Source organism: Silene latifolia, chromosome 3 (assembly GCF_048544455.1).
Source record: "Silene latifolia isolate original U9 population chromosome 3, ASM4854445v1, whole genome shotgun sequence".
In the NCBI taxonomy this organism is placed as follows: Eukaryota; Viridiplantae; Streptophyta; class Magnoliopsida; order Caryophyllales; family Caryophyllaceae; genus Silene; species Silene latifolia.
In genome coordinates, this window is record NC_133528.1 from 85,763,899 (window position 1) to 85,788,280 (window position 24,382).

The following is a 24,382-nucleotide window of genomic DNA, read 5'->3' on the forward strand; positions in this document are numbered from 1 at the left end:
GTTAAAGCCACATCCAGCCCTTCCTTTGCGTTCAAAACTTCCCAAATTCATTGTGAGATGAATGTAAAAGGATTGTCCGGGCTTGCCTCCGTTCTCCCAAAAGCTCTATTATTTCTCCAACGCCATAACCACCAAACTATCACCGTAAAAGAAGTTGCCCAGTTTTTCATATCATCACGGCCCTTGTGTCGTAAATTAAACGCTATCCAGTCCCGAGAGTTCATGATTTCCAGGAACCTCCGGTCTTTAACAAAAGAGAAGAGATTCCATACCCTACGAGCTGCAGTACAATCACGGAGCAGGTGCAAAATCGTCTCTTCTTTATCACGGCATAATCCACAACAAGGATCGTCTGTGAAGGTTTGCTTTGCTCTATTAACATTAGTCATGATGCGGTCATGCAATATGAGCCACAGGAACATACGCATTCGCTGTGGGGCCCACGTCTTCCATGGAAGCTTCCACAATCCTTCATCACCATTAACGACATTTCCCCTAAGCAAAGTGACCGCTGACTTTATCGACAAAACCCCGTTTGAAGTTCCTGCCCAATAAATCCGATCATCATTGTCCTCTCCCGGAACTACTTCATAGGATGCAATGGTTTGGAGGATATCCGAACTGAAAAAATCCGCAAAAATATCCCACCTCCATCCAGTTTGAGGATCCCACATATCAGCCACTGTGGAGTTGGTAATTTCATCCGGTATAGGACTCGAAGTGAGCTCACTAAGAGGGCATGAGGTCGCCCATTGTTGATGCCAAAACAGAGTATTAACTCCGTTTCCAACCGCAGACCCGAATCCGCTCTTTGTTGCTGCCACGGCTTCTACTATTCCTTTCCATGTATTTGAGTTTGTTGTCTTGTTTTCAAACATTCCCAAATCGCACCGACCCTTGCAATACTTGTGTCTTAAGACTCGAGCCCAAAGGGTATTAGGTTCATTGAGCATCCTCCACCCTAATTTAGCCATAAAAGCTATATTGACTTGTCGCATAGACCTGAGACCAAGTCCTCCATGAGATTTCTCATTGGTCACCATGTCCCATGATACAAGGCTTAGTCCTCGGGAATCTTGGTCCCCTCCCCACAAAAACCGACGCGACTTCTTATCTAGATTGTCACATAAAGACCTTGGTAGCCACGTCGTTTGCATAACATATGATGGAATAGTTGATAAGGTGGATTGAATTAGGGTGGCTCGTCCAGCCAGCGACAAGTTCTTGGACCTCCATCCCGTCAATCTCTTATCAACCCTTTGAGCTATGTAGTCGAAGGTGTAACACCCCCATACTCCAAGTGCCTTACCAGGACCACCCAGGTATAAAGATGCTACCATCTCGGTTACCCGAGGCAATGATACTCATAAGACAATAACAAAACAACATTTAAATAGTATAGGTTTAGTGAAAGAATACAATCCGGAACCCAAACTGATAAAATGTGAATACATGTTCTCCAAAAACCAAATGTCTAAAAGCTAAACATAATGTCTGACAACAGCGGAAGACTCTTCTAACTGCAGTGATGACTCATCCCAGCTAGCCCATGTATCTCTACTCATACCTTCTCACAACTGCTCACCATCCCTGCATGGATCACCACAGTTTTTAAAACAATAAACGGGGTCAGTACTAATCACACAATTTATATAATCCAACAACATAACAAACAACACAGCTCAATCGTCACAGATATACTCCGAACTCCATCCCCAACTCCACAATACTGACTACACACTAAAGTGTGTAGCCCTGCCAGAGTGCCCATCGCAACAGGTCACTCCACGCGCGATGGGGACGCGGCCGTTCCCACCTAATCCCCGCTCATCTCCGTTGAGCGAATAACCCAAATTCCTTAATGTGCACATCCCTTTTGTGGCGGGTTCCACAGAAGGCGAATAATGGGCGTGAAGCCACTCCCGCAAGTGACTCCACTCAGCCAGGGACACGCCCCGAAGAACACAGACAGATACAAACAATCACAACTACTAAACAGCAATCAAAACCAACAACCGTTACAATACTCGTATGATATCAAACAACAATCACAAATCAGCACCAACACATTATGGGACTAATACTGAGTAGGGAAACCCTACCTGGAAAGCAACACAGTCAGACGATCTCACAGCTGATATCAAAAGGCCTCTTCTACGAATCCTCCTCCCAACATACAATCATATAATTACTACCAATCAAGAAACACAACAAAACCCCCAAATCCCCAAACTAGGGTTTAACTAACTTTAATGAAATACCATAAAAACAGTACGTAGATCTTACCCTCGACGCAAGGATCACAAAGGTATAAAGAAAGGTGAATTCCGACCTTCTAAGCTCCGGGATTTGTCAATAATGCGATTGATGCGAAGAACGTAGATTGTTTTCTCTTTTGAAAGTAATTAGGTTTGTAAAAGTGTATTAAGAAAGTGACGGAAGTGATTATATATTAATTCGCATTATTAACAAAACCCGACAAATCATCCCCCCGTAAACCGGCTACTCGATCGAGTAGCTGACATACCCGATCGAGTGCCGCCTACTCGATCGAGTATCGAGGTTACTCGATCGAGTACCCAACAGGTCAGAAACTATTTTAAATCGTAAAACACCCTTACTCGACAGAGTAAGGCCCACTCGATAGAGTACCTAGAGACTCATAAAACCGTAGTATTACAGTCTTCCCTCCTTAAAAAGAACTTCGTCCCCGAAGTTCAAACCACAACAAAACAAGGACATACTACTACACTCCCGACACAACAACCAAAACAAAACTCAACATAAAAACATGTTACTAACCAAACTCAACCCGACTGAAACCATTACTAACCATACCGAGACAACACAAAAGATGTAAAAACTCTTAAAAACTCTTTGCGATCATCTCCTACCCCCCTAAAAGAAACAAGGTTACGTCCCCGTAACCATACATACCTGATCAAAAAGAAAAGGGTAACGCTCTCTCATAACCTCCTCTACCTCCCATGTAGCTTCCTCAGTCTCGTGGTTAGACCAAAGGATTTTGAGCAAAACTGTCTCTCCACTCCTAGTCTTCCTAACCTTCCGGTCAAGAATCTGCTTAGGCACCTCAAGGTATGACAAGGACTCATCTAGCTCTAAGCTCTCTGCCTCTAACACATGTGACGGATCACTCACATACTTCCGCAGCTGAGATACATAAAACACATTATGCACCCTCTCTAACGCAGCTGGCAAAGCCAAACGATAAGCAACCTCTCCAACCCGCTCTAAGATCTCATAAGGCCCGATGAACTTCTGACTCGGCTTACCTTTCTTCCCAAATCTCATAACCCCACGCATAGGAGACACTTTCAGAAGAACCTTGTCCCCAACCTGAAACTCTATATCCCGGCGATGTAGATCTGCATAACTCTTTTGCCTATCCTGAGCCGCTCTCATCCTTTCCCTGATCATCTTAATCTGCTCAACCATCTCATGTACCATCTCTGGTCCTAGAACCACTGCCTCAGCACTGTCGTCCCAACAAATCGGACTCCTACATCTCCTCCCATATAAGGCTTCAAATGGTGTCATGCCAATACTAGTGTGATAGCTGTTGTTGTAAGAAAACTCTATCAAATCCAACCTCTGTTCCCAGCTACCACCAAAGTCCATCACACAAGCTCGTAACATATCCTCTAGAGTCTTGATCGTTCTCTCAGTCTGGCCGTCTGTCGCAGAATGAAATGTTGTACTCATCTTCAAAGTCGTTCCCAAAGATTCCTGCAACTATTTCCAAAACCTTGAGATAAATCTCGCATCTCTGTCAGATACTATGTCCTTAGGGACTTCATGCAACTTTAGGACATTCTTCCGATAAGCCATAGCTAATTGTGCTTTAGTCCATGTATCTTTCTTTGGCACAAAGTGAGCTGACTTGGTCAGTCGATCCACTATTACCCATATCATGTTGTTACCCTGTTGATTCTTCGGCAAACCCACGATAAAATCCATAGAAATGGATTCCCACTTCCACTCAGGTACCTCTAAAGACTGAATCTTACCTTGTGGTCGTCGCTGTTCCCCTTTAACTCTCTGGCATGTCAAACAACAGGCCACAAACTCAGCTGTCTCTTTCTTCATCCCAGGCCACAAAAACGTGTTCTTTAAATCCTTGTATAGCTTATCACCACCCGGATGTACTGAATACGGTGTACAATGTGCTTCTGTCATGATTGTCTTTTTCAGCTCCTCATCATTAGGGACACACCACCTACCATCAAACCTCAAACTACCATCTGTATGAATAGAGAACCGAGACACTGTCCCTTTCTCTACTCCAGCTCTCCACTCAACCATCTTAGGATCCAACGCCTGTTTACCTCGAATATCATCATAAAGATCAGCCGCATGTCAAATCTCCCATGGCATCCCCTCTCTGCATCATATGTATCCCAAACCTCCCCACCTCATCTCTCAACCTCATCAAAGATAAAGCTGTACACAAAGAATGTACACTCTTCCTACTCAAAGCATCTGCAACAACATTGGCTTTCCCTTCATGGTAGATAATATCCATGTCATAATCGCCAATCAGCTCCATCCACCTCCTCTGTCTCATGTTCAACTCCTTTTGAGTGAAGATGTACTTGAGACTCTTGTGATCAGAAAATACCTTAAAGGTCGCCCCATAAAGGTAATGTCTCCAAATCTTGAGAGCAAACACCACTGCACCCAACTCTAGATCGTGTGTAGGATAGTTCTCCTCATAAGGCTTCAATTGCCTAGAAGCATAGGCAATTACTTTACCGTTCTGCATCAACACACATCCCAACCCATGCTTTGAGGCATCTGTATAAACCTCAAAGTTCTCAATCCCTTCAGGCAATGCTAAGATAAGAGCTGTGGTCAAACGCTCCTTTAATGTTTGGAACGCCGTCTCACAACTCTCATCCCAACGAAACCTGTTCTCTTTCCTCATCAAAGCTGTCATAGGTCTAGCAATCTTGGAGAAATCCTTCACGAACCGTCTGTAGTATCCAGCTAAACCCAAGAAACTCCTGATCTCAGCAACATTCTTTGGTGCTTCCCACTTTGTCACTGCCTCAATCTTTGCCGGATCCACAGCTACCCCATCCTTAGAGATCACATGCCCCGGAAAAGCAACTCTCTCTAACCAGAACTCACACTTAGACAGCTTAGCATATAACTCATGCTCCCTCAAGGTCTGCAACACAATCCTCAGATGCTCCTCATTAGTCTTGGAGTAGACTAAGATGTCATCGATAAACACCACCACAAACTTGTCCAAAAACTGTCTGAAGATTCTATTCATCAAATCCATAAACACAGCTGGTGAATTAGATAACCCAAACGGCATCACCACATACTCATAATGGCCATACCTCGACGTGAAAGCTGTCTTTGGTATGTCCACCTCTCTAATCTTCACCTGATGGTACCCCGACCTCAAATCAATCTTGGAAAAGACTGATGCACCACTCAACTGATCAAACAGGTCATCTATCCTTGGCAAATGATACTTGTTCTTCACTGTCACCCGGTTCATCTCCCTTTAATCTATGCACAACCTCAAGCTCCCATCTTTCTTCTTCACAAAAAGAACTGGTGCTCCCCACGGTGATACACTAGGTCTAATGTATCCCTTCTCTATCAGATCATCCAACTGTTTCCGGAGCTCCTCCATTTCTTTAGGACCCATCCGGTACGGTGCCTTAGAGATTGGCCCCGTCCCCGGTTTCAACTCAACCGTGAAATCTATCTCCCTCCTCGGTGGTAACCCCGGAATATCCTCTGGAAAGACATCTGCAAACTCACCCACCACTGGTATCTGATCAACTGTCGGACTCTCTATCCGGTCATCTCTCACATGGCACAAGATCAAAGGACATCCCTTCCTCAGATAGGACTTCAAGGTCACAGCTGCAATCAACTTAACTTTGGGTTTGACCACAAACCCACGATAAGACACACTAACGCCCTTAGGACCTCTCAAAGACACTTTCTTTTGATGACAGTCTATCTTAGCTTTGTACTTTCCCAACCAATCCATCCCGACTATCATCTCAAAACCGTCTAAAGGAAACTCTAGCAAGTCTACAGGTAGGTCAACTTGCCCGACTATCATAGATACATCCCTGTACAACCTCCCATATGATACAGACTCACCCGAAGGTATAAAAACTTTCTCACTTACAGACTCATATACCCTCAAACCCAACCGTTTAAAATGACTCGAAGATACAAACGACTGAGATGCCCCCGAATCAAACAAAATAAAGGTATGAATACCGTTAACAAGAAAAGTACCAGTGATAACATGTGCATCGTCCTCAGCTGTTTTCTTGTCCATCATGAACAGCTTTCCACTGGTCTTCTGTCCACCTCCCTAGACAGTACTGGCTGATGTGGTCGGCTTAGCACCCGACCCTTGATTGTTGTTGTTCATAGCTGGTTTCTGATAAGAATTACCGCCATTGCGGTTACCTCCACCCTGGTTACTCTGACCTCCCCGGTTAGACCATGACCCAGCCGGTCTATTGCTCGCATAACTCTGTGCCGGTCCCTGAGAATAGCTCCCGTGAGCCTGTCTCTGAAAAGCTCCAGGTACACTCGTACACTCATGTCTCTTGTGGCCTACACCGCCACAGCCATAGCAGGTCATCCCCCAACTTTCACTACCACTCACACGGCCACGCCCAAAGGAAGCCCCAGCACTGACCCTGAACCAGAAGAAAACGCTCTAGCCTGATTGTGGTTGCCTTTCTTGTAGTTAGATTGGCCACCACCTTCACTCTCAGCCTTTCTCTTCTCACTACCCTTCTCCCGAGCCATCTCCACCAACCTCTCAGCTCTCCCAGCCCTCTCATAAGCTTCCTTAACATCAGTAAGGACTCCCACGGGTAACTTGTCCATAATCTTGGGAGTCAACCCCCTCTCAAATCTCAGCGCTAGGTTCTCCTCACTCAAACCCATGTCCTCAGCATACCTAGACTTCTCATTAAACTGCCTGTAGTACTCAGCTACCGACATATCAGATGTCATCTTAAACCCATCAAACTCCTCCCTCAGCTTACTCCTCACATGCTCAGGTACAAACTCCTTCCTCATAGCCCTCCGAAACTCCTCCCAAGGTATAGCAGGTAAGCCCTGCTTCGTGTACATCTCCCTAGCACTCACCTTCACCTTATCCCACCATTCACCAGCCGCTTCCCTCAGGTAGAACGCAACTTGTTCTACTTTCATCTCATTAGGACAATGTACCAGGTCCAGTATGTTCTCCATCTCACGATGCCAATTGTCAAGAAGGTTTGGCTCCCCGGTCCCCTTGTACTCTTTTGGGTTAAACCTCGTTATATAAAGACTGATCTTAGAGTGATCAACGTCCTTATCCTTTCCCACTCTCTTTAGGGCATCCGTAAGAGCATCTTGATGCTCCAACATCTTAACTATATCATCGATGTTCATGTTCTCAGCTCTCGCATACAAGGCGTTTTTCTTTGGTGGCATCTTGAAACTATATAAGAAAGGGTAGATATAAACATACGTACTATAACCCAAAACACGAAAACAAACTGCCCAGACACCCACTCGATCGAGTGCCTAAACCTACTCGATCGAGTAGCGGCTACTCGATCGAGTGCCCCGACCTCAGACCCAAAACAGACCTTCTGATCTCTAACATACTCGACCGAGTAGCACAGCCACTCGATCGAGTGACCCCATACTCGATCGAGTGCCCCTATGTACTCGATCGAGTACCCAAAAACTCGCTTCTGGTTATAAAACGTCAAATACCCACTCGATCGAGTCAGACCCACTCGACCGAGTACCTCACCTACTCGATCGAGTACCCCCTACTCGATCGAGTCATGCTGACTCGTACATACTACCCGCATGTTAGCTCTCATAACCCAACATGCTAAACAACTTTATAAACTCAACTTTATAATATAACTACGCATGCATTTCTACACGATTCTTCATATAATCAACAAAACAAACTATTTCATGTTATCAAATGCCACATAATTAAACAACCATCATGCTTCTTTATTCAAATCAACATATATACACACCCCACCAAATTTTTCAATCACAAAATCAACCTTCTACTCTCAACATCCAACAATTCACAACATATATCGTCACATTCACATACAAGCTAACAAACACCACATATGACCTTGACATATACCCCCCATGTGACCGGTTCAAAATTGTAGGGCGAGTTCGCGACTTTAGGAAGTCTCCCAAGTCTTTGCATTAGCTCCTACAACCTTTACCCCGGGTTCATTTTAATTAACTCCCTATGTTCATTAGTTTCATTGGTTACAGGTTTCAGGATCGTCGCTTTGATACCATTTTGTAACACCCCCATACTCCAAGTGCCTTACCAGGACCACCCAGGTATAAAGATGCTACCATCTCGGTTACCCGAGGCAATGATACTCATAAAACAATAACGAAACAACATTTAAATAGTATAGGTTTAGTGAAAGAATACAATCCGGAACCCAAACTGATAAAATGTGAATACATGTTCTCCAAAAACCAAATGTCTAAAAGCTAAACATAATGTCTGACAACAGCGGAAGACTCTTCTAACTGCAGTGATGACTCATCCCAGCTAGCCCATGTATCTCTACTCATACCTTCTCACAATTGCTCACCATCCCCGCATGGATCACCATAGTTTTTAAAACAATAAACGGGGTCAGTACTAATCACACAATTTATATAATCCAACAAAGTAACAAACAACACAGCTCAATCGTCACAGATATACTCCGAACTCCATCCCCAACTCCACAATACTGACTACACACTAAAGTGTGTAGCCTTGCCAGAGTGCCCATCGCAATAGGTCACTCCACGCCGCCAGTGGGGGACCGCAACCGTTCCCACCTAATCCCCGCTCATCTCCGTTGAGCGAATAACCCAAATTCCTTAATGTGCACATCCCTTCTGTGGCGGGTTCCACAGAAGGCGAATAATGGGCGTGAAGCCACTCCCGCAAGTGACTCCACTCAGCCAGGGACGCGCCCCGAAGAACACAGACAGATACAAACAATCACAACTACTAAACAGCAATCAAAACCAACAACCGTTACAATACTCGTATGATATCAAACAACAATCACAAATCACCACCAACACATTATGGGACTAATACTGAGTAGGGAAACCCTACATGGAAAGCAACACAGTCAGACGATCTCACAGCTGATATCAAAAGGCCTCTTCTACGAATCCTCCTCCTAACATACAATCATATAATTACTACCAATCAAGAAACACAACAAAACCCCCAAATCCCCAAATTAGGGTTTAACTAACTTTAATGAAATACCATAAAAATAGTACGTAGATCTTACCCTCGACGCAAGGATCACAAAGGTATAAAGAAAGGTGAATTCTGACCTTCTAAGCTCCGGGATTTGCCAATAATGCGATTGATGCGAAGAACGTAGATTGTTTTCTCTTTTGAAAGTAATTAGGTTTGTAAAAGTGTATTAAGAAAGTGACGGAAGTGATTATATATTAATTCGCATTATTAACAAAACCCGACAAATCATCCCCCCGTAAACCGGCTACTCGATCGAGTAGCTGACATACTCGATCGAGTGCCGCCTACTCGATCGAGTATCGAGGTTACTCGATCGAGTACCCAACAGGTCAGAAACTATTTTAAATCGTAAAATACCCTTACTCGACAGAGTAAGGCCCACTCGATAGAGTACCCAGAGACTTATAAAACCGTAGTATTACAGAAGGTCTCTTTGGTGACTCTGCCATTTATGGTTTGGACACCTAAGTACACCCCCAAATCATCAGTTTTCTCAATATGTAGTTCTCTGCTTATATCGTCTGAAAGCAAACTGTCGACATTAGGCGAGAAGAAGACTTTGGACTTTGCAAAACTCACTTTTTGTCCCGAGGCCTGGCAAAAGATTTTGAGACATTTATTAATAATTCGAGCTTGCGTTATCGATGCTTCCCCAAAAAGGATAATGTCGTCCGCAAACATCAAGTGTGACAGAATAGGACCCCCCCGGCAGGTTGGAAAACCCTTCCATTGTTCATCTCTTACCTCTTGCTCAATTAATTGACTGAGTTTTTCCATGCAAATGGTGAATAAGTAGGGTGACAGGGGATCACCTTGACGTATGCCGCGGGTTGGTGTAAACGCTTCAGTCCGTTCTCCATTCCATAATATACTCAGTGACGACATCTTTACACATTGCATAATACTATTTATCATTTGGTCAGGGAGTTTCATGTCAATCAATGTGTGTCGGATGAAAGGCCACTCTAACCTGTCGTATGCTTTTTCGAGGTCGAGTTTTAGCGCCATAAAGCCTTTTCTCCCTGTCTTCCGTCGCATCGAATGGAGCACCTCTTGGACAAGAATTACATTATCCGTGATTTGACGCTTGGGAACGAAGCTTGTCTGGACTGGATTTATGAGAATAGGAAGCACCGGCTTCAAACGATTTAGCACCATTTTAGTGATCAATTTGTAAACTACATTACACAATCCAATTGGACGGAATTGAGTAACGAGTTGGGGGTGATCAATTTTCGGTATCAAAGCAATGAAAGTCTCACCAAGTCCTTCCGGGAATATATCATTGTGATGCGCATTAAAAACCAGACGACATAAGCTATCAGACACGACCTCCCATTGGGTTTGGTAGAAGAGAGCTTGAAAGCCATCTGGGCCTGGGGCTTTGTATGGTGACATTTGATTTAGAGCGCATTGCAAATCAGTGATCGAATAATTCCTTGTGAGTCTCCTATAATCATTCGCGGTTAATTGCGGGAACAAACCTCTTGTAAGTCCCTCGAAATTACACGGTGTCGTTGGCCCAGCAAAAAGACCTTGGAAATACTCTACCACCATCTTTTTAACAGTGCTTGCATCCCAAATCCAATTTCTTGGCCATCTTGTAGGCTTTCAATTCTATTGTGCTTCCTTCGAATGATAGTGCTCAAATGAAAAAGCCGGGTATTTCGGTCCCCATCACAAATTGCTTCCATCCTTGATTTTTGGAACCAAAGCATCTCTTCTTCTCTTAAAACATCATCTAATTGCCTTTTCAATTTCAATTCAAATTTGAAAAGATAATCAGGGCCCCCTCGTGATAATCTCGTTTGAACACCCAGTAGCCTTCGTTCCAAGCTGCGTTTTTTAGCAAAAATATTAGGGAATACATCTTTATTCCATTGCTGAAGTTTCGCTGCAAACTGATGAATAAATGGGAAAAAGGATTCCTCATTATTCCAGTTTTTAACTACAAATTCGGAAAAATTGTTATGGTTCATCCACGCCGCCTGAAAACGGAACGGTCTCAACGCTTTAGGGATAGGAGCAAACCCAGTCGTGCTCATAAGAATAGTACAATGATCGGATTGATTTTGTACCAAGTGACGGAGTGAGCCCTTTGCAAACATTGTCCTCCAAGTTGAATTATAAACCGCTCTATCTAGCCTTGCCCACTTGCGAGTCTGGGTGGAGTGACCCCTCGACCAAGTGAACTCCGGTCCCGAGAAATCAAGGTCTATCCAGTTGTTATTTTCCAACCAAGAATTAAACCTGTTAAACCTGCGTCGCATCGTGTCACTATCACCATTCTTCTCATGAAGAAACCTTGTGTCATTGAAGTCCCCCATGGCCAACCAAGGGTGGTTATGGCTACGAGCAAAAATCTCCAAATCTTCCCAACGTTCTTCTTTTTTAATTGCATCCGGACTTGCATACACAGCCGTAAAGTACCAAGGCTCCTCTCCTCTTCGCGTAATTTCAGCCGTGATGTGTTGGGCATGATGAACTAAGGGAGTAACAGTGACACTTTCCGCTCGCCAAAACATCCAGATGCCCCCGCTAAAACTTTCAGCATCTACTCTCGTCTTACCACTGAAATGAATTCGATCACATACTCGTTGGGCAATATCTCCACTGATATGTGTCTCCATCAAAACAAGAACTTGAGGATTATTCACCTTAACCAATTCCGTTAGCATGCTTAATAAAGCCGGATTCTCAGCACCTTGAACATTCCAGGTCATAATATTCAATGCCGGTTTGCGAGTCATAAAATTTGGGAATCTATCCATTAAATAATATGGTAAAAAAGGTATTGAGGACAGAAAAGCCTCAGATAGCATTTGGAGAACTTCCATCTCTCTCGAGATGAGTCCTGCTTTCAGGCATAGCTCCATCTTGCAGGAGACCGGGTTGTTCTGTGCTTGGAAGTTCAGCATGATTTTGCGTGCCAAAGGTGTTGTTGAGATGAGACTGGGGTCCTTCAAACGTTCGTGGGTGAGTAAGCAGGTCGATGAAGGTATCAACCAATGGCAGAACAGAGGGGTTTGGGTCAGGAGGGATGTCGCCATCCTGATGGGTGAGGGCCAAAGTCGAACTACGAACGAATTTTTTGTGAGGCTTGCGAGGGATTTTGCAAGCTAAAGACCTTCGTATAGCAACTTCTTTAGAGACAGAGTATTTTTGTGATTTTTTAATTGGATTATTATTATGATTTATGGGAAGCTTGGATGATATGGGAATATTGGGTGAAATAGGACTCAAGGTGGTCAACGGCTTAGGATTTCTTGTGGGAATAGAATCAAGTTGCATATCCGAATTCCGGATTCTTTCCTTAAAGGTAGGGAAATTGAAAGAAGAATTGGTAGGAGTAGATAATTTTTCCAAATTCATATCTTGTGAGGTGGAATTTCTATTTTCTTTCCCACTGCGGAAATTCGGGGTGGATTTTCTAAAATTACGATTTTCATTGGCTTTCCTTACCCCGGAAGTATCCTAACTTGCTGGGCTTTTCTCTTGCTCTGTTACTTTCTCTACTCGTCCATTTGATGCAGGTGAATGGGCCGACCTAACCTGAACTTCAACTAGCTCAGAGTCTGGTTCCTGAATGTTGTTCCCCATCTCCACCTCTTGCTCCTCTCCCAAAGCTTCAAACCTGGATCCTGAATGTCGAGATGGACTCTTCAATATCTGCACTTGTGGTTGCTTCATACAATCCACTCTGCTACTCTATTCTATACCTTTTTTCTGGCCGTGTCGTTCTCTTGCGTGTTGGCTTTTTAACGTGCATCCACGAGCCATATGCCTCATGAGGTCTGTTAGGGACTCCTGCTTCATTGAGTTCCGCACCAGCATCTCCTTTCTCCTGTGACTCCCTCTGTTCCAAGACTACTTGTCTCTCGTGTTGAACATTAGGAAACAGGGGGCAATTAGTGTCAGTGTGACCCAATTTTCCGCATTTGTAACAAATCATCCTTAAGCCTTCGTATTGAACAATCCACACTTTGCCATTTAACCTAAACTTCAAAAGCAAAGGCTTGGAAAGGTCGACTTCCACACTCATTCTGATAAATTGTCCTCTCTCTGCTAGAGCAGTTGGCTTGTCAATCCGGATAACCCGTCCAATTTTGTTTCCAATCTTCCTCAGTATGTCTTCGTGATAGTATTCCACAGAAAGTTTTGGAATTCTGACCCAAGTGGTGAGAAACCGTATTGGTTCGTCTGTTCCAATGAAATTCGGAACCCATTTTCGGATCGTGAGATAATGGTCGCCTATCATCCACGGTCCCTGTGTCAATACAAACTCATAATCTTCACGATTAGTGAATCTGGCAACATAATATGAGCAACCTACATCAGTCAAGATTAAACCTCCTTTGATTGCCCATTTCTTCTTGATCTGCCTCACCAAAGAAAAATATCCTATATTTTTATCAAACATCTTGATGATTAATGAATCTTTCCATTGCATTCTAATCATCTTCTTCTCCTCTTTGGATAGCAGAATCGTAGGACATATGGGATCGTTTGCTTGCTCCGGGTCTTCCTCATCGTCATCCGATACATCTTCATATATTGCGTTATCTGTGACGTTGAAAGCACCTTCACCATATAAGGCAAACGAAGGAGAAATTCCATTTTTGAGAGATTCTATATAGGATCTAACCGGCACAGAGTTTTGTGATGCCTGTACGGCCAGAGAATCAGGCACTACAGATACATCCATGGATTCCGATGATTGGGAAGGGGGCGTATTGGACTGTGTATGCATTTTGAATTTTTTGGTTGAGCAGGAGACGGAGTCGTCGTCAGAAGAAGGGTTTTTTTCAGAGGTCATTAGGGTTTCTTATGGAGAAACAACATTTTGGACCGGGAAATTGTCAAAAGAATAGGTATGAAGAAAGGCGCTGAATTGGGATTGTAGCATGGTGTTTTTTTACAGCTGCAAAAAAAAAAAAATCACGACCCGACCCGACCCGACCCAAACCCGATTGCACTTGTGCGTATATGAGAGAGAGTTGAAAGATTTAACCCTGATCCTGAAACGAAGTAGGGAGTAATATGCACCTCATCTTAAGGTGAGGATCGGTCCAATTGGGATCATCTGTAAAGAGAAAGAAAGAGAAGACAGAAAGATGAGAAGCTTGTTATTACCATCATGCCATTCATCATCAATTGCGTATGTTTCTACAACAAGATGTTCATTCTTCCAAACAACAACAACAATAACAACATCTGTCAACTCCATTTCCAGTATAAGACGTAGCTTACGAATCCGGCTGAGCTCTGATGAACAACTGTCAAGTAGTAATAACACTCAAGATAGAGTGACTCAAACTAGTATTGGAACAGACGATGCTTCTGTTCCTCCTCCTCCCGCCGCTGCTGCTGCTGCTGCTTCTGATTCTATTCAGAAAGACCTCAAAAAGGCACCTTCTCTATTTCTTGTCATCTTTTTCAACTTCCGACTTAATTTCGACTCATTTTGTTCTTCAAATAACTTGAGTTTAGTGTTCCTATAGTTTCAGTATTTGGTTTTCTGGCATATAATTGAATAAAGCAAAATGAGTTATTAAAACGACAAGGGGAAATGGAGGGGAACATGATTTTGCATTGTTTATGTAAATATTCATTCACATTAACGCTTTGTTGGAATACAAATTGACAACGGAAAGGGAAGGGATATGTCTGTATAATAAGTCCTTGGTTGATAAAGTGATCAACTCTCTTTTGTTTTAACATATAATCATACAAGTATGTTAAGTTGTGTTGGAAATTAACAATAGACATCTGGATTAATCATCAGGTAGTAAATAAAACGGCTGCAACCTTTGCTCCAAGGGCCTCAACCGCTTCCAAAAATCCTGCTGTCCCAGGAACTACCTTATACTCTATTTTCGAAATTCAGGGATATGTCTCTATGTTTCTGGGTGGACTTCTGTCCTTCAATCTTGTGTTTCCCTCAAATGAGCCTGATCTCTGGCGACTAATGGGAATGTGGTCCATCTGGATGTTCAGTATGTCTTTTCTTCCGTTTCTGCTCTATATATTCAATATTGTATGCTTTACTTTCTTAAGCCAGCCTGCCTTGCTTGCTTGCTTGCTTTTCTGCAGCAATTCCCTCTCTTCGTGCCCGTGACTGCTCAACCAAGGAGAAGGAAGCACTTAACTATCTCTTCCTCCTCATTCCATTACTGAATGTCATAATTCCATTCTTTTGGAAGTCTTTTGCTGTTGTTTGGTCTGCAGATACTGTTGCCTTCTTTGTTATGTATGCTTGGAAGGTACGTCTCATCTACCTCTAAATCCTAGTCGTTATCCATTTCTTTTGTTGTTTATTTTTTTAGTTTTCTGCTTTGCAGTTAGGATGGCTGGAGAAATCAGAATAAGCTCCTGTTTCTAACAGTCTCTCTAAGTTGCTGTGACTCCAAGTTTGGCTTTTGAGTTCAGAATATACCGTGGATAGATGTTCTCATGTAAGGAGAGGAAGATACTAGAAGAAGCACAAATGCCATATATAATGTACATTCATGTCTCCTGGGTTATTAATCCACACTTGTTATCTGTAATTCATGTTCATTTTGGTTACTGAAAATAGCTTTGCTGGTAGCTAGTGGCATCGTTTACCGTATTTCAACGGCCGGAGATGCAACTTAGGTCACATTGAAGTGTTATATACCTTAATTCAATGAAAGAATGTGATTGTTAATGGTAGAAACTCGACTGTTTTCTTTTTGGTATTTGCCAAGTGAGATTCTATTCTAGTCAGGATCCAGAGTGGGATTGATCCTACAAAGAGGTTAACAGATTGTTAACAGAGAAGTCAAATGCGAGACTAAGACATCACCGGCACTTTATTCAGTTGAAAAACATTCGCTCTGTTCAGAGTGGTATGGTTCTTTACATTGATCCAACCCTCCTTACCTCGCTACAAGAGGGAGCCATTGCACAACAAAAAATTTAAAACACTAACGGGCCAAGCTTTTTGTTGAAAATCAATGTTACGCGCTTACTAACCAGAAATCATATTGACCGCCCAACTTTTTGTTATGTTAAAACATATTTGCAAATGGATTCTCTTAACAAAGCGTCTTACTTGTGACGGGTACGTTTCCTCACAAGCTAAATACGGGGTAAAATGTGACCTATTTAAGGCGAAAATGTAACCATTTTACCTAAAAAGTTACCAGAACAATTTCCTAAGCTATAATAATTTGTCATTAAAATGGTCACATTTTGTCATTAAAATGGCGACATTTAGCCCGTTTTCAGCTTGTGACGAAAAGTGTCCGTCTTCAATGAGAATTGTTTTTTTTTTTTAAACATCACAAGGTAGACTATAATTTTTACTTGTTTTTATTCAGCTATAGATCAAGGGACTCCAAATGAGTTATTGAATTTTGGTAAAATTCTACTGTTTGGGTCCTATTTCGTATATTGGGCCAATGGAGAATAACTGGATCAGCTAAGGGTGATTGAGCTAGAGGTCGAGTAAATGCGCTAAAGAGGAGAAGGATTATGGGTCACGGGTAGCAGGTTAAGGGGAGTAGAATAAAAGCCTATCAGATGGACTTTGGCTACCTTGAAGAGCAAGCAAACTAAACCCTATTAGGGTTTTGTCCTATATAAAACAGAGAAAGGAGAAGGAGAGGGGTCATTCACACACAACGCCTCACGCATAACACTTGCAAATCAGCCGTCCTACAACTCCTACTCTTCTTTTATTCGTGACCTAAGTTACCTATTATTGTAGTGGAATCTTGGAAGGATTTTGTCTACTTCTCGCGGTTGTTTCCCACATCGGGTTTTCTGCATCATCAAATCTCTTGTGTCAATCTTTTATTACGTACTTTATTATTTGCATCGCAATCATACAAACACAGCTATAATCACACAATTAACGTATAAGACTACTTTAACCCTAAATTAACTAACTCGTGCATCGCAATCATACAAACGCAGCCATAATCACACAATTAACGTATAAGACTACTTTAACCCTAAATTAACTAACTCGGTAAAAAAAACACCAAAACAGTTTGGCTTCCACCGTGAGGCATAATGCTCATCATCGTTAATCTTTTCACAAGCAAAGATACGCCATGTCAAGAAACATGTAAAACATCACACCAAGATCTGAGGGAAGCCAGTCGCCACAGATATCATCAGGTTCTCCACCAATAACAGGAGTTGTAATACCTCGAATATTTTTGTTAAATGCATAATTATTTGTCATTATTTTAAAAAAAATATATTATGTTATTTTATTTTTATCTTTTTAGATTGGACTTTATGTCATAGTTGGTCTTTCGAGGTATAAGTTACCAAAGACTAAAAACTCTAGACCCTTATTCGAATTTGATGTATCCTTTTCTAATGTGTATTCTTAGCCACTAACTTCTTACGGTCCAATAGAATTATAGAGTCAATTCCTGATAAACACTTATGAATATTGAATGGCAAAATATTGTTATTGATTATGAAAAGAATTGTGTCTGATACAAAGGATGTTAATACTATATATACAAAAGGAATGGAAACAAATATACAATTATTTACGGCAAAGATTATGGCAAAGAATATGGGTGATATCTTCCTTCCTGATTTGGTGAAAGGTAACGTTGGAGGCAACGGCTCTTTGAGCAATGAGGCCGTTGATTCTGCTAACACCCTCCCTCAAGTTGGTGCGTGTAGAGAGGAAACGCCCAACTTGGAAAGGAGCTCTTCAATGGAGGTACGCCCAAGTGCTTTTGTAAAGATATCGGCGATTTGAGTGCGAGTATGGACGTAACTTGGACTGATTGTGCCTTTCAAAATTTCATCCCGAACGAAGTGACAGTCTATTTCGATATGTTTGGTTCGTTCATGAAAGACGGGATTTTTCGTGATGTGGAGCGCGGATTGATTGTCGCACAATAGCTTGATAGGTTGGTTGTGTTGAATACCAAGGAAACCGAGCAACCCTTTAAGCCACTTGAGCTCACACGTAGTGAAAACCATAGCGCGATATTCAGCTTCGGTATACGATAGAGCAACCGTATGTTGTTTCTTAGTTTTCCAAGAAATAGGAGAGGAGCCCAAGAAAACCATGTAAGCACTTAATGAGCGTCGGGATGTAGGACATCTAGCATAGGACGCGTCACAGTAGGCGTGAAGACATAACTTACTGTCAGACCGAAGTAAAAGACCTTTCCCAGGCGCATTTTTTATATAGCGGACAACATTGAGTGCTGCCTGCCAATGTTCGGTCGTCGGAGCGTGCATGAATTGTGCTAAAATATGGACTGAATATAAAAGTTCGGGATGTGTAATGGTGAGATAGACCAATCGTCCTACGAGCCGTTGGTAAGGTTGTGGATCATGCATAGGAGCCGCTTTAGACAAACCGAGCCTGTGATTCGGCTCCATAGGAATAGAACTGGGCTTTGAGCCAAGTAAACCGGATTCGGATAATATGTCAAGGGCGTACTTGCGCTGGGAGACAAAAATGCCGGATGGATGACGTGCAATTTCGAGCCCGAGAAAATATTTGAGGGGGTCCAAGTCTTTCATATGGAAACATTTGTTAAGGTAGAGCTTGAAATTATTGATCATAGAAGTATTATTTCCGCATATAACAAGATCGTCAACGTAGATAAGGACGTGTACCTCCATATTGGCTTTGGTGATAGAGAATAAAGAGTGATCATATGGACATTGTTGAAAACCGTATTGAGTGAGAGCGGAAGCGAGTTTAGCGTACCAGCATCGAGGGGCTTGTCGGAGCCCATATAAAGACTTGCGGAGCCGACAAACTCTGTTATCATTGGACGAAAGAAAACCAGGAGGAGGTTTCATATACACTTCCTCATTGAGATCGCCATGAAGGAAGGCATTGTGGACATCCATTTGATGGATGGCCCAATTCTTTGCGGCGACAATGGCTAATAAGGTCCGAACTGTCACCATTTTGATAGTAGGTGCGAAAGTTTCGTTGTAGTCAATGCCTTCGACCTGTCGATTACCCATTACAACTAGACGGGCTTTATATCGGTCGATGGACCCATCCGAATTGTACTTGATTTTATAAACCCACTTGGAGCCTATGGCCTTTTTATTGGGAGGTAGAGGCTCGAGTGTCCAAGTATGATTCCGTTCGAGAGCTTCAACTTCCATTTTCATAGCGTCGCGCCATTCGGGAACCTGCACTACATCTTTATAAAAACTAGGCTCGTGGTGTTTAGTCACGGCCGACAGGAAAACACGGTGTTTAGGAGTAAATTTAGAGTAATCTATATAGTGAGAGAGAGGATACCGTGTACCTGAAGATTGTGCTGGTGTAGTGAGCAAATTTGTCGAGGGACGTAGAGGTTGTAAAACATAACCGTCAAGGTTTGAGTTCGGTATCTTAAGACGGTGGCCACGGCCCAATTTGGCAGGGACATGGTCCATAGATGGAATTGGGTTACGGGTGGGAGTAATGGATGTCGAGGGAGATGAGTAGGGTTGCTCATGATTGGGTGACGTCGGAGGCTCGGGTGAGTTGTTTTGGTCAGTAGAAGACGTGAGTGGCTCGTGGGGGTAGGGTTTGAGGGAACAGTATGGGTGGGTGTATTGATAAGAACAACTTTTTCAAGGGGGTTAGAAGTGTCTTGTGTAAGAAGAGAAAAATCGGTTTCGGAATCACGAATATTAATTGTTTGGTATGGAAAATTATTTTCAATAAAAATAACATCGCGAGAGACAAAATATGATCCCGTGTCCGAATCATAAAGTTTCCAACCCTTTTTCCCAAATGGATACCCGATAAAAATACATTTACGACTACGAGAGTCAAATTTATTTCGGGTTCGGTTTTTAGCATATGCAAGGCAGCCAAAGACTCGAATGGCGGTCATGGGTGGGGGAGGGGGGGGGGGGGGGTTTGAAAAAGCATCTCATACGGAGTTTTTCCTTTGAGAAGTTTTGATGGGGTGCGATTAATTAAGTGAACCGCCCCTAAAACACACTCACCCCAAAATAAAATTGGGAGACTTGCCTGAAAAAGAAGGGCACGAGCGACGTTTAAAATGTGACGATGTTTTCGCTCGACCCGCCCGTTCTGTTGTGGGGTATCAACGTTTGAAGTTTGAAAAATAATCCCATTTGTTCGAAAAAAAGGAATGAGAGGTTCAAATTCGGTCCCGTTGTCACTACGTAAAATTTTTATATGTTTGTTAAATTGACGTGTGACCATAGCAAAGAAGTTTAGCAAATTTTGTTTAGCATCACTCTTATTTCGCAAAAGATAAACCCAAGTCGAGCGAGAATAATCGTCGACTATTGTTAAAAAATAGCGCGATCCACAGGATCCGTTTGCATCGTACGGGCCCCATAAATCACAATGGACCAAATCAAATGTCGAAATAGCAGTAGAATTACTCAACGGAAATGGCGTTCGAGTCTGTTTTGCTCTAATGCAAATATCACAAGAATTATTGTTTAAAGAGTGCAAATTAGTTTTGGAAACAAAATCAAAATAACGTAAAACAGAGGGGGATGGGTGTCCAAGTCTGCGATGCCAAAGGTCGGAATTTTCGGCGGATTTTACCGTATGGACCGTGGCCTTCCCGTCATGGAGACCTTGAAGATAATAAAGTCCCTCGCGTTGCTCACCCGCACCAATCACTCTCTTCGAGGAACGGTCCTGTATGAGGCACAAATTATGAGAAAATTGGATTGTAAGAGAGGTGTCGAGAAGCAAGCTAGAGACGGAAAGTAAATTACATTGCAAATTTTCAGCATAAAGTACGTTACGTAAAATTAGACGAGAAGAAAAACAAATATCGCCACTTTTAGTAGCAATAGTGAGATCACCGTTAGGCAATCCAACCGATAACGGAGAAATGGTACGAATATTGGAAAATTGAGATAGAGAACCTGACAAATGGTGTGACGCTCCTGTGTCAATAATCCAAGGAAAATGAGAAATATTACCATGAAGAGTGTCGGATGCAGGAGCGGATTGATGAGCACGCCATAGTTTCGTTATCTCATCCAATTGTTGTGGGCTCATGGAATTGAAGTCCAATCTGTCCATGGTTGATAGAGGCGGACCAGAGGAGGACCCACCAGTGCTGCCAACAGTGGTTTGGCCGGAATTTCCTGCCGCCATGTGTGCTCGTGGAGGATGACCTCCTGCCTTCCCCTGTTTTCGAAGACGATCCCAAGTAGCACGACCTTGTACATCCGGTACAAAAGTGGCCTTGCTTAAATCTGTGGCATGGGGGTCGACAAAGATACGGTCGCGGGGACGCTCTCCCCACCAGTCCGGGAATTCACCCGTGACCTGGTAACATCTTTGAAAATGGTGACCAGGTCGATTACAAGCAAGACAAAAAGTACGGTTCGAATTATTGGATGAACCAGAGGAAGGTCGTGGATGGGTTTGAGAATCACGACCCCTCCCTGAAACGACAGGAGCATTAGTAATACGGGCAGCAAATGCCATTGTGTCGGGTGCGGTATCGGATTTGGGTTGAGATAAGTTTCTCACACCTTCATCCTGTAGAAGTCTGTTATAAACAACATCTAATTGGGGAAGAGGAGTAATACCAATTATTTGAGATCGGGCATTAGAAAAACGAGAATCAAGACCCATTAAAAAATCGCGTACCTGCCTTTTTTCTCGCCGGGAAGTAATCAGATTCAGCCAGTCACAAGAACACGGGTTGCACGAACACTTGGGAAGCGAATCATGCTCTATTATTGCGTCCCAGATTGTCGCCATCCTCCCGTAGTAATCCATTAAACTTTCTGTCGGGCCCTGTCGACAGGCCAGCAATTCCGCCTGAAGTTGATACACTCGAGTTTCATTGGTTTGGCAGAACCTATTCTTGATGTCCTCCCATACCTGTTTGGCCTCTGGTCGAAGCGAAATCTGCTTGCGTACCGAGGGTGCAATCGTATTAAAGATCCATAAAGTGACTAGAGCATTTGTGGATTCCCAATTTTGGTAGGAATCGGCTGTAGCAGACGGTTTCTTGATGGCACCGTTGATATAGCCAAGTTTACCTTTAGCCATTAGAGCGAGGTAAAACGATCTTGACCAATCATCATAGTTATTACCATTAAAAGTGACGGTAGAAATTGAATGACCCGGATTTTCGATGTGAACAACCGAATATGAGGGATTGGATGGATTGGGTGGATTAACGACTTCTGAATTAGTCATAACGAATTGGCTGGTTGCTGTAAAAAATGAATGACAGGGAAAGAAAATTGGATTGGAAAATAAGTAAACCTAATCTCCTGATACCATGATAAACACTTATGAATATTGAATGGCAAAATATTGTTATTGATTATGAAAAGAATTGTGTCTGATACAAAGGATGTTAATACTATATATACAAAAGGAATGGAAACAAATATGCAATTATTTACGGCAAAGATTATGGCAAAGAATATGGGTGATATCTTCCTTCCTGATTTGGTGAAAGGTAACGTTGGAGGCAACGGCTCTTTGAGCAATGAGGCCGTTGATTCTGCTAACAATTCCCTTATAATCTACCCACAAAAATCCTTTTGGGGGATTATTCATTCTCCCTCAAATTGTTCTAGCGGCAGACCCGATTCATTCCACCTCCAATTATTTGGATTTTCTTTATGCTTACCCCTATCAACTTTATTGAATCATACATGATCACCATGATCTACACCATGTTGCAGTAAGAGCTCATCGCCACCGTTCTCTGCCCTTGTTGCCAGATGAAGTCCGCAAGATTGAGTTTGTGTTATCGTGTCTTAGCTACCAATCCGTTGGTCAGTCCTTTGGCGTCTTGCCTTTGTGAAGTCGAATTAGTTGCCTCTGACCCATCATTATTATTTATTGGTTGACGGAGGCACCTGTGAGTAAATAAAGGTAACACTATTCTACCGATCCTAACAATAATATTATTGTTCGGGGTTGTTTGTATTATTACATATGTGTTAATCGTTCGAGTATATGTGAAAAAGCAATTATTTTGTTTTATATTATTAATAACATACTTGGTAAGTTAGGAGGAGTGACTTGTTTTATGTTGGTTGGCAACAATTTGTGAGTTTGGTTTATAATTGGGGTCTTGTATGGTTTGAGAGTTTGGTTTTATATGGAGGATAGCCTATGTCAATTATAGAGCGGTGTTCGTCGAAATTTAGTGTCAATTTGTATATACAATCGTTCTTCTGGTTGTCAATGGGAATTATATACAAGAGCAATTATTGGAAACATTAAGAGGACTAGGTAAATTAACTACGAATGGTGGAGTATTTGTATTTGGAGTTATCATTAGAGTATTGTGAATTGAATTGTTATAGTTATTGACTTTTGAGCTAAGCCTTTATTATTCCAATTTATATTTGGCTGGATTTGTATTGTATTATAATTGTCGTTCCTTTTGAACTCGAATTCTATGTGAGTAGCTCGCAGTCTAGTGTTGAGTACAGATCATTATTGGACCTTTGATGATATTGATATCATTAATACTATTGTTCGAGGTTGTGTGTATATGAGTTATTTATTAATTGTTTTATCTACTAAAGTGACTCCATGGTGGATTGCGACAATTTCTATTGTAGTACAAGTAGTATATTTTCTGATGTTTAATAAATTACTTTTTGTAAGATGGGTTTCTAGTTATTAAAGAGTTTGGATAGCTTTTGAAAGAGAGTTTTGCTTATGATGGTAGAATTATATTCATTATCGGATTGTAGTTGAATAATATGAGGTTTAGTTGATGGTGATATAATTATATGTTATAAGTTTTTATTTGGAATGTTGATTGCAAAGTATTCGCAGGATGGTTCTCATATACGTATTATATGGGAATCACCTTGGCAATCCTTTATTTCTTCTATAGTATCATCCAAGTAAAATAAGTAAGTACCCGCAATATTGCAACCTAGCTTTGTTTCGGAAATTTTACAATTTATTTATTGTATCCTCAAAAATTCAAAGGCGTAAGATTAGAGGATTACAGTTTGGCTCATAACCCGCAGTGGCGAGCCGGGCATATAAAAATGCCGAGGATTATTGTTTGGCTCATAACCCGCAGTGGCGAGCCGGGC

The 24,382-nt window shown here is 42.3% G+C and overlaps 2 protein-coding genes across 2 annotated transcripts; one reads left to right on the forward strand and one right to left on the reverse strand.

Moving 5' to 3' along the window:
* Window positions 1–14,348: 14,348 nt before the first annotated feature.
* Window positions 14,349–16,031, forward strand: LOC141647755 (protein RESISTANCE TO PHYTOPHTHORA 1, chloroplastic). Its single transcript, XM_074456077.1, has 4 exons — window positions 14,349–14,742; window positions 15,120–15,330; window positions 15,428–15,597; window positions 15,676–16,031. The coding sequence occupies exons 1-4, from the start codon at window positions 14,449–14,451 to the stop codon at window positions 15,700–15,702; spliced, it is 702 nt and encodes a 233-aa protein (XP_074312178.1). The 5' UTR covers window positions 14,349–14,448; the 3' UTR covers window positions 15,703–16,031.
* Window positions 16,032–20,709: 4,678 nt separating this feature from the next.
* On the reverse strand, window positions 20,710–22,505 carry LOC141649294 (uncharacterized). The gene is made up of 3 exons (XM_074457988.1): window positions 21,084–22,505; window positions 20,883–20,978; window positions 20,710–20,745 (listed from the first exon to the last, which is right to left on the reverse strand). The coding sequence occupies exons 1-3, from the start codon at window positions 22,503–22,505 to the stop codon at window positions 20,710–20,712; spliced, it is 1,554 nt and encodes a 517-aa protein (XP_074314089.1).
* Window positions 22,506–24,382: the final 1,877 nt, after the last annotated feature.

Coding starts and splice junctions, on each gene's coding strand:
- LOC141649294 (XM_074457988.1), bottom strand. CDS start 22,505: ATGACTAATTCAGAAGTCGTTAATCCACCCAATCCATCCAATCCCTCA. Junction 20,979..21,083: donor CTCGTCTAATTTTACGTAAC/GTACTTTATGCT, acceptor TGCCTCATACAG/GACCGTTCCTCGAAGAGAGT. Junction 20,746..20,882: donor GGAAGGCCACGGTCCATACG/GTAAAATCCGCC, acceptor TATTTGCATTAG/AGCAAAACAGACTCGAACGC.
- LOC141647755 (XM_074456077.1), top strand. CDS start 14,449: ATGAGAAGCTTGTTATTACCATCATGCCATTCATCATCAATTGCGTAT. Junction 14,743..15,119: donor TTCAGAAAGACCTCAAAAAG/GCACCTTCTCTA, acceptor ATTAATCATCAG/GTAGTAAATAAAACGGCTGC. Junction 15,331..15,427: donor GTGGTCCATCTGGATGTTCA/GTATGTCTTTTC, acceptor GCTTTTCTGCAG/CAATTCCCTCTCTTCGTGCC.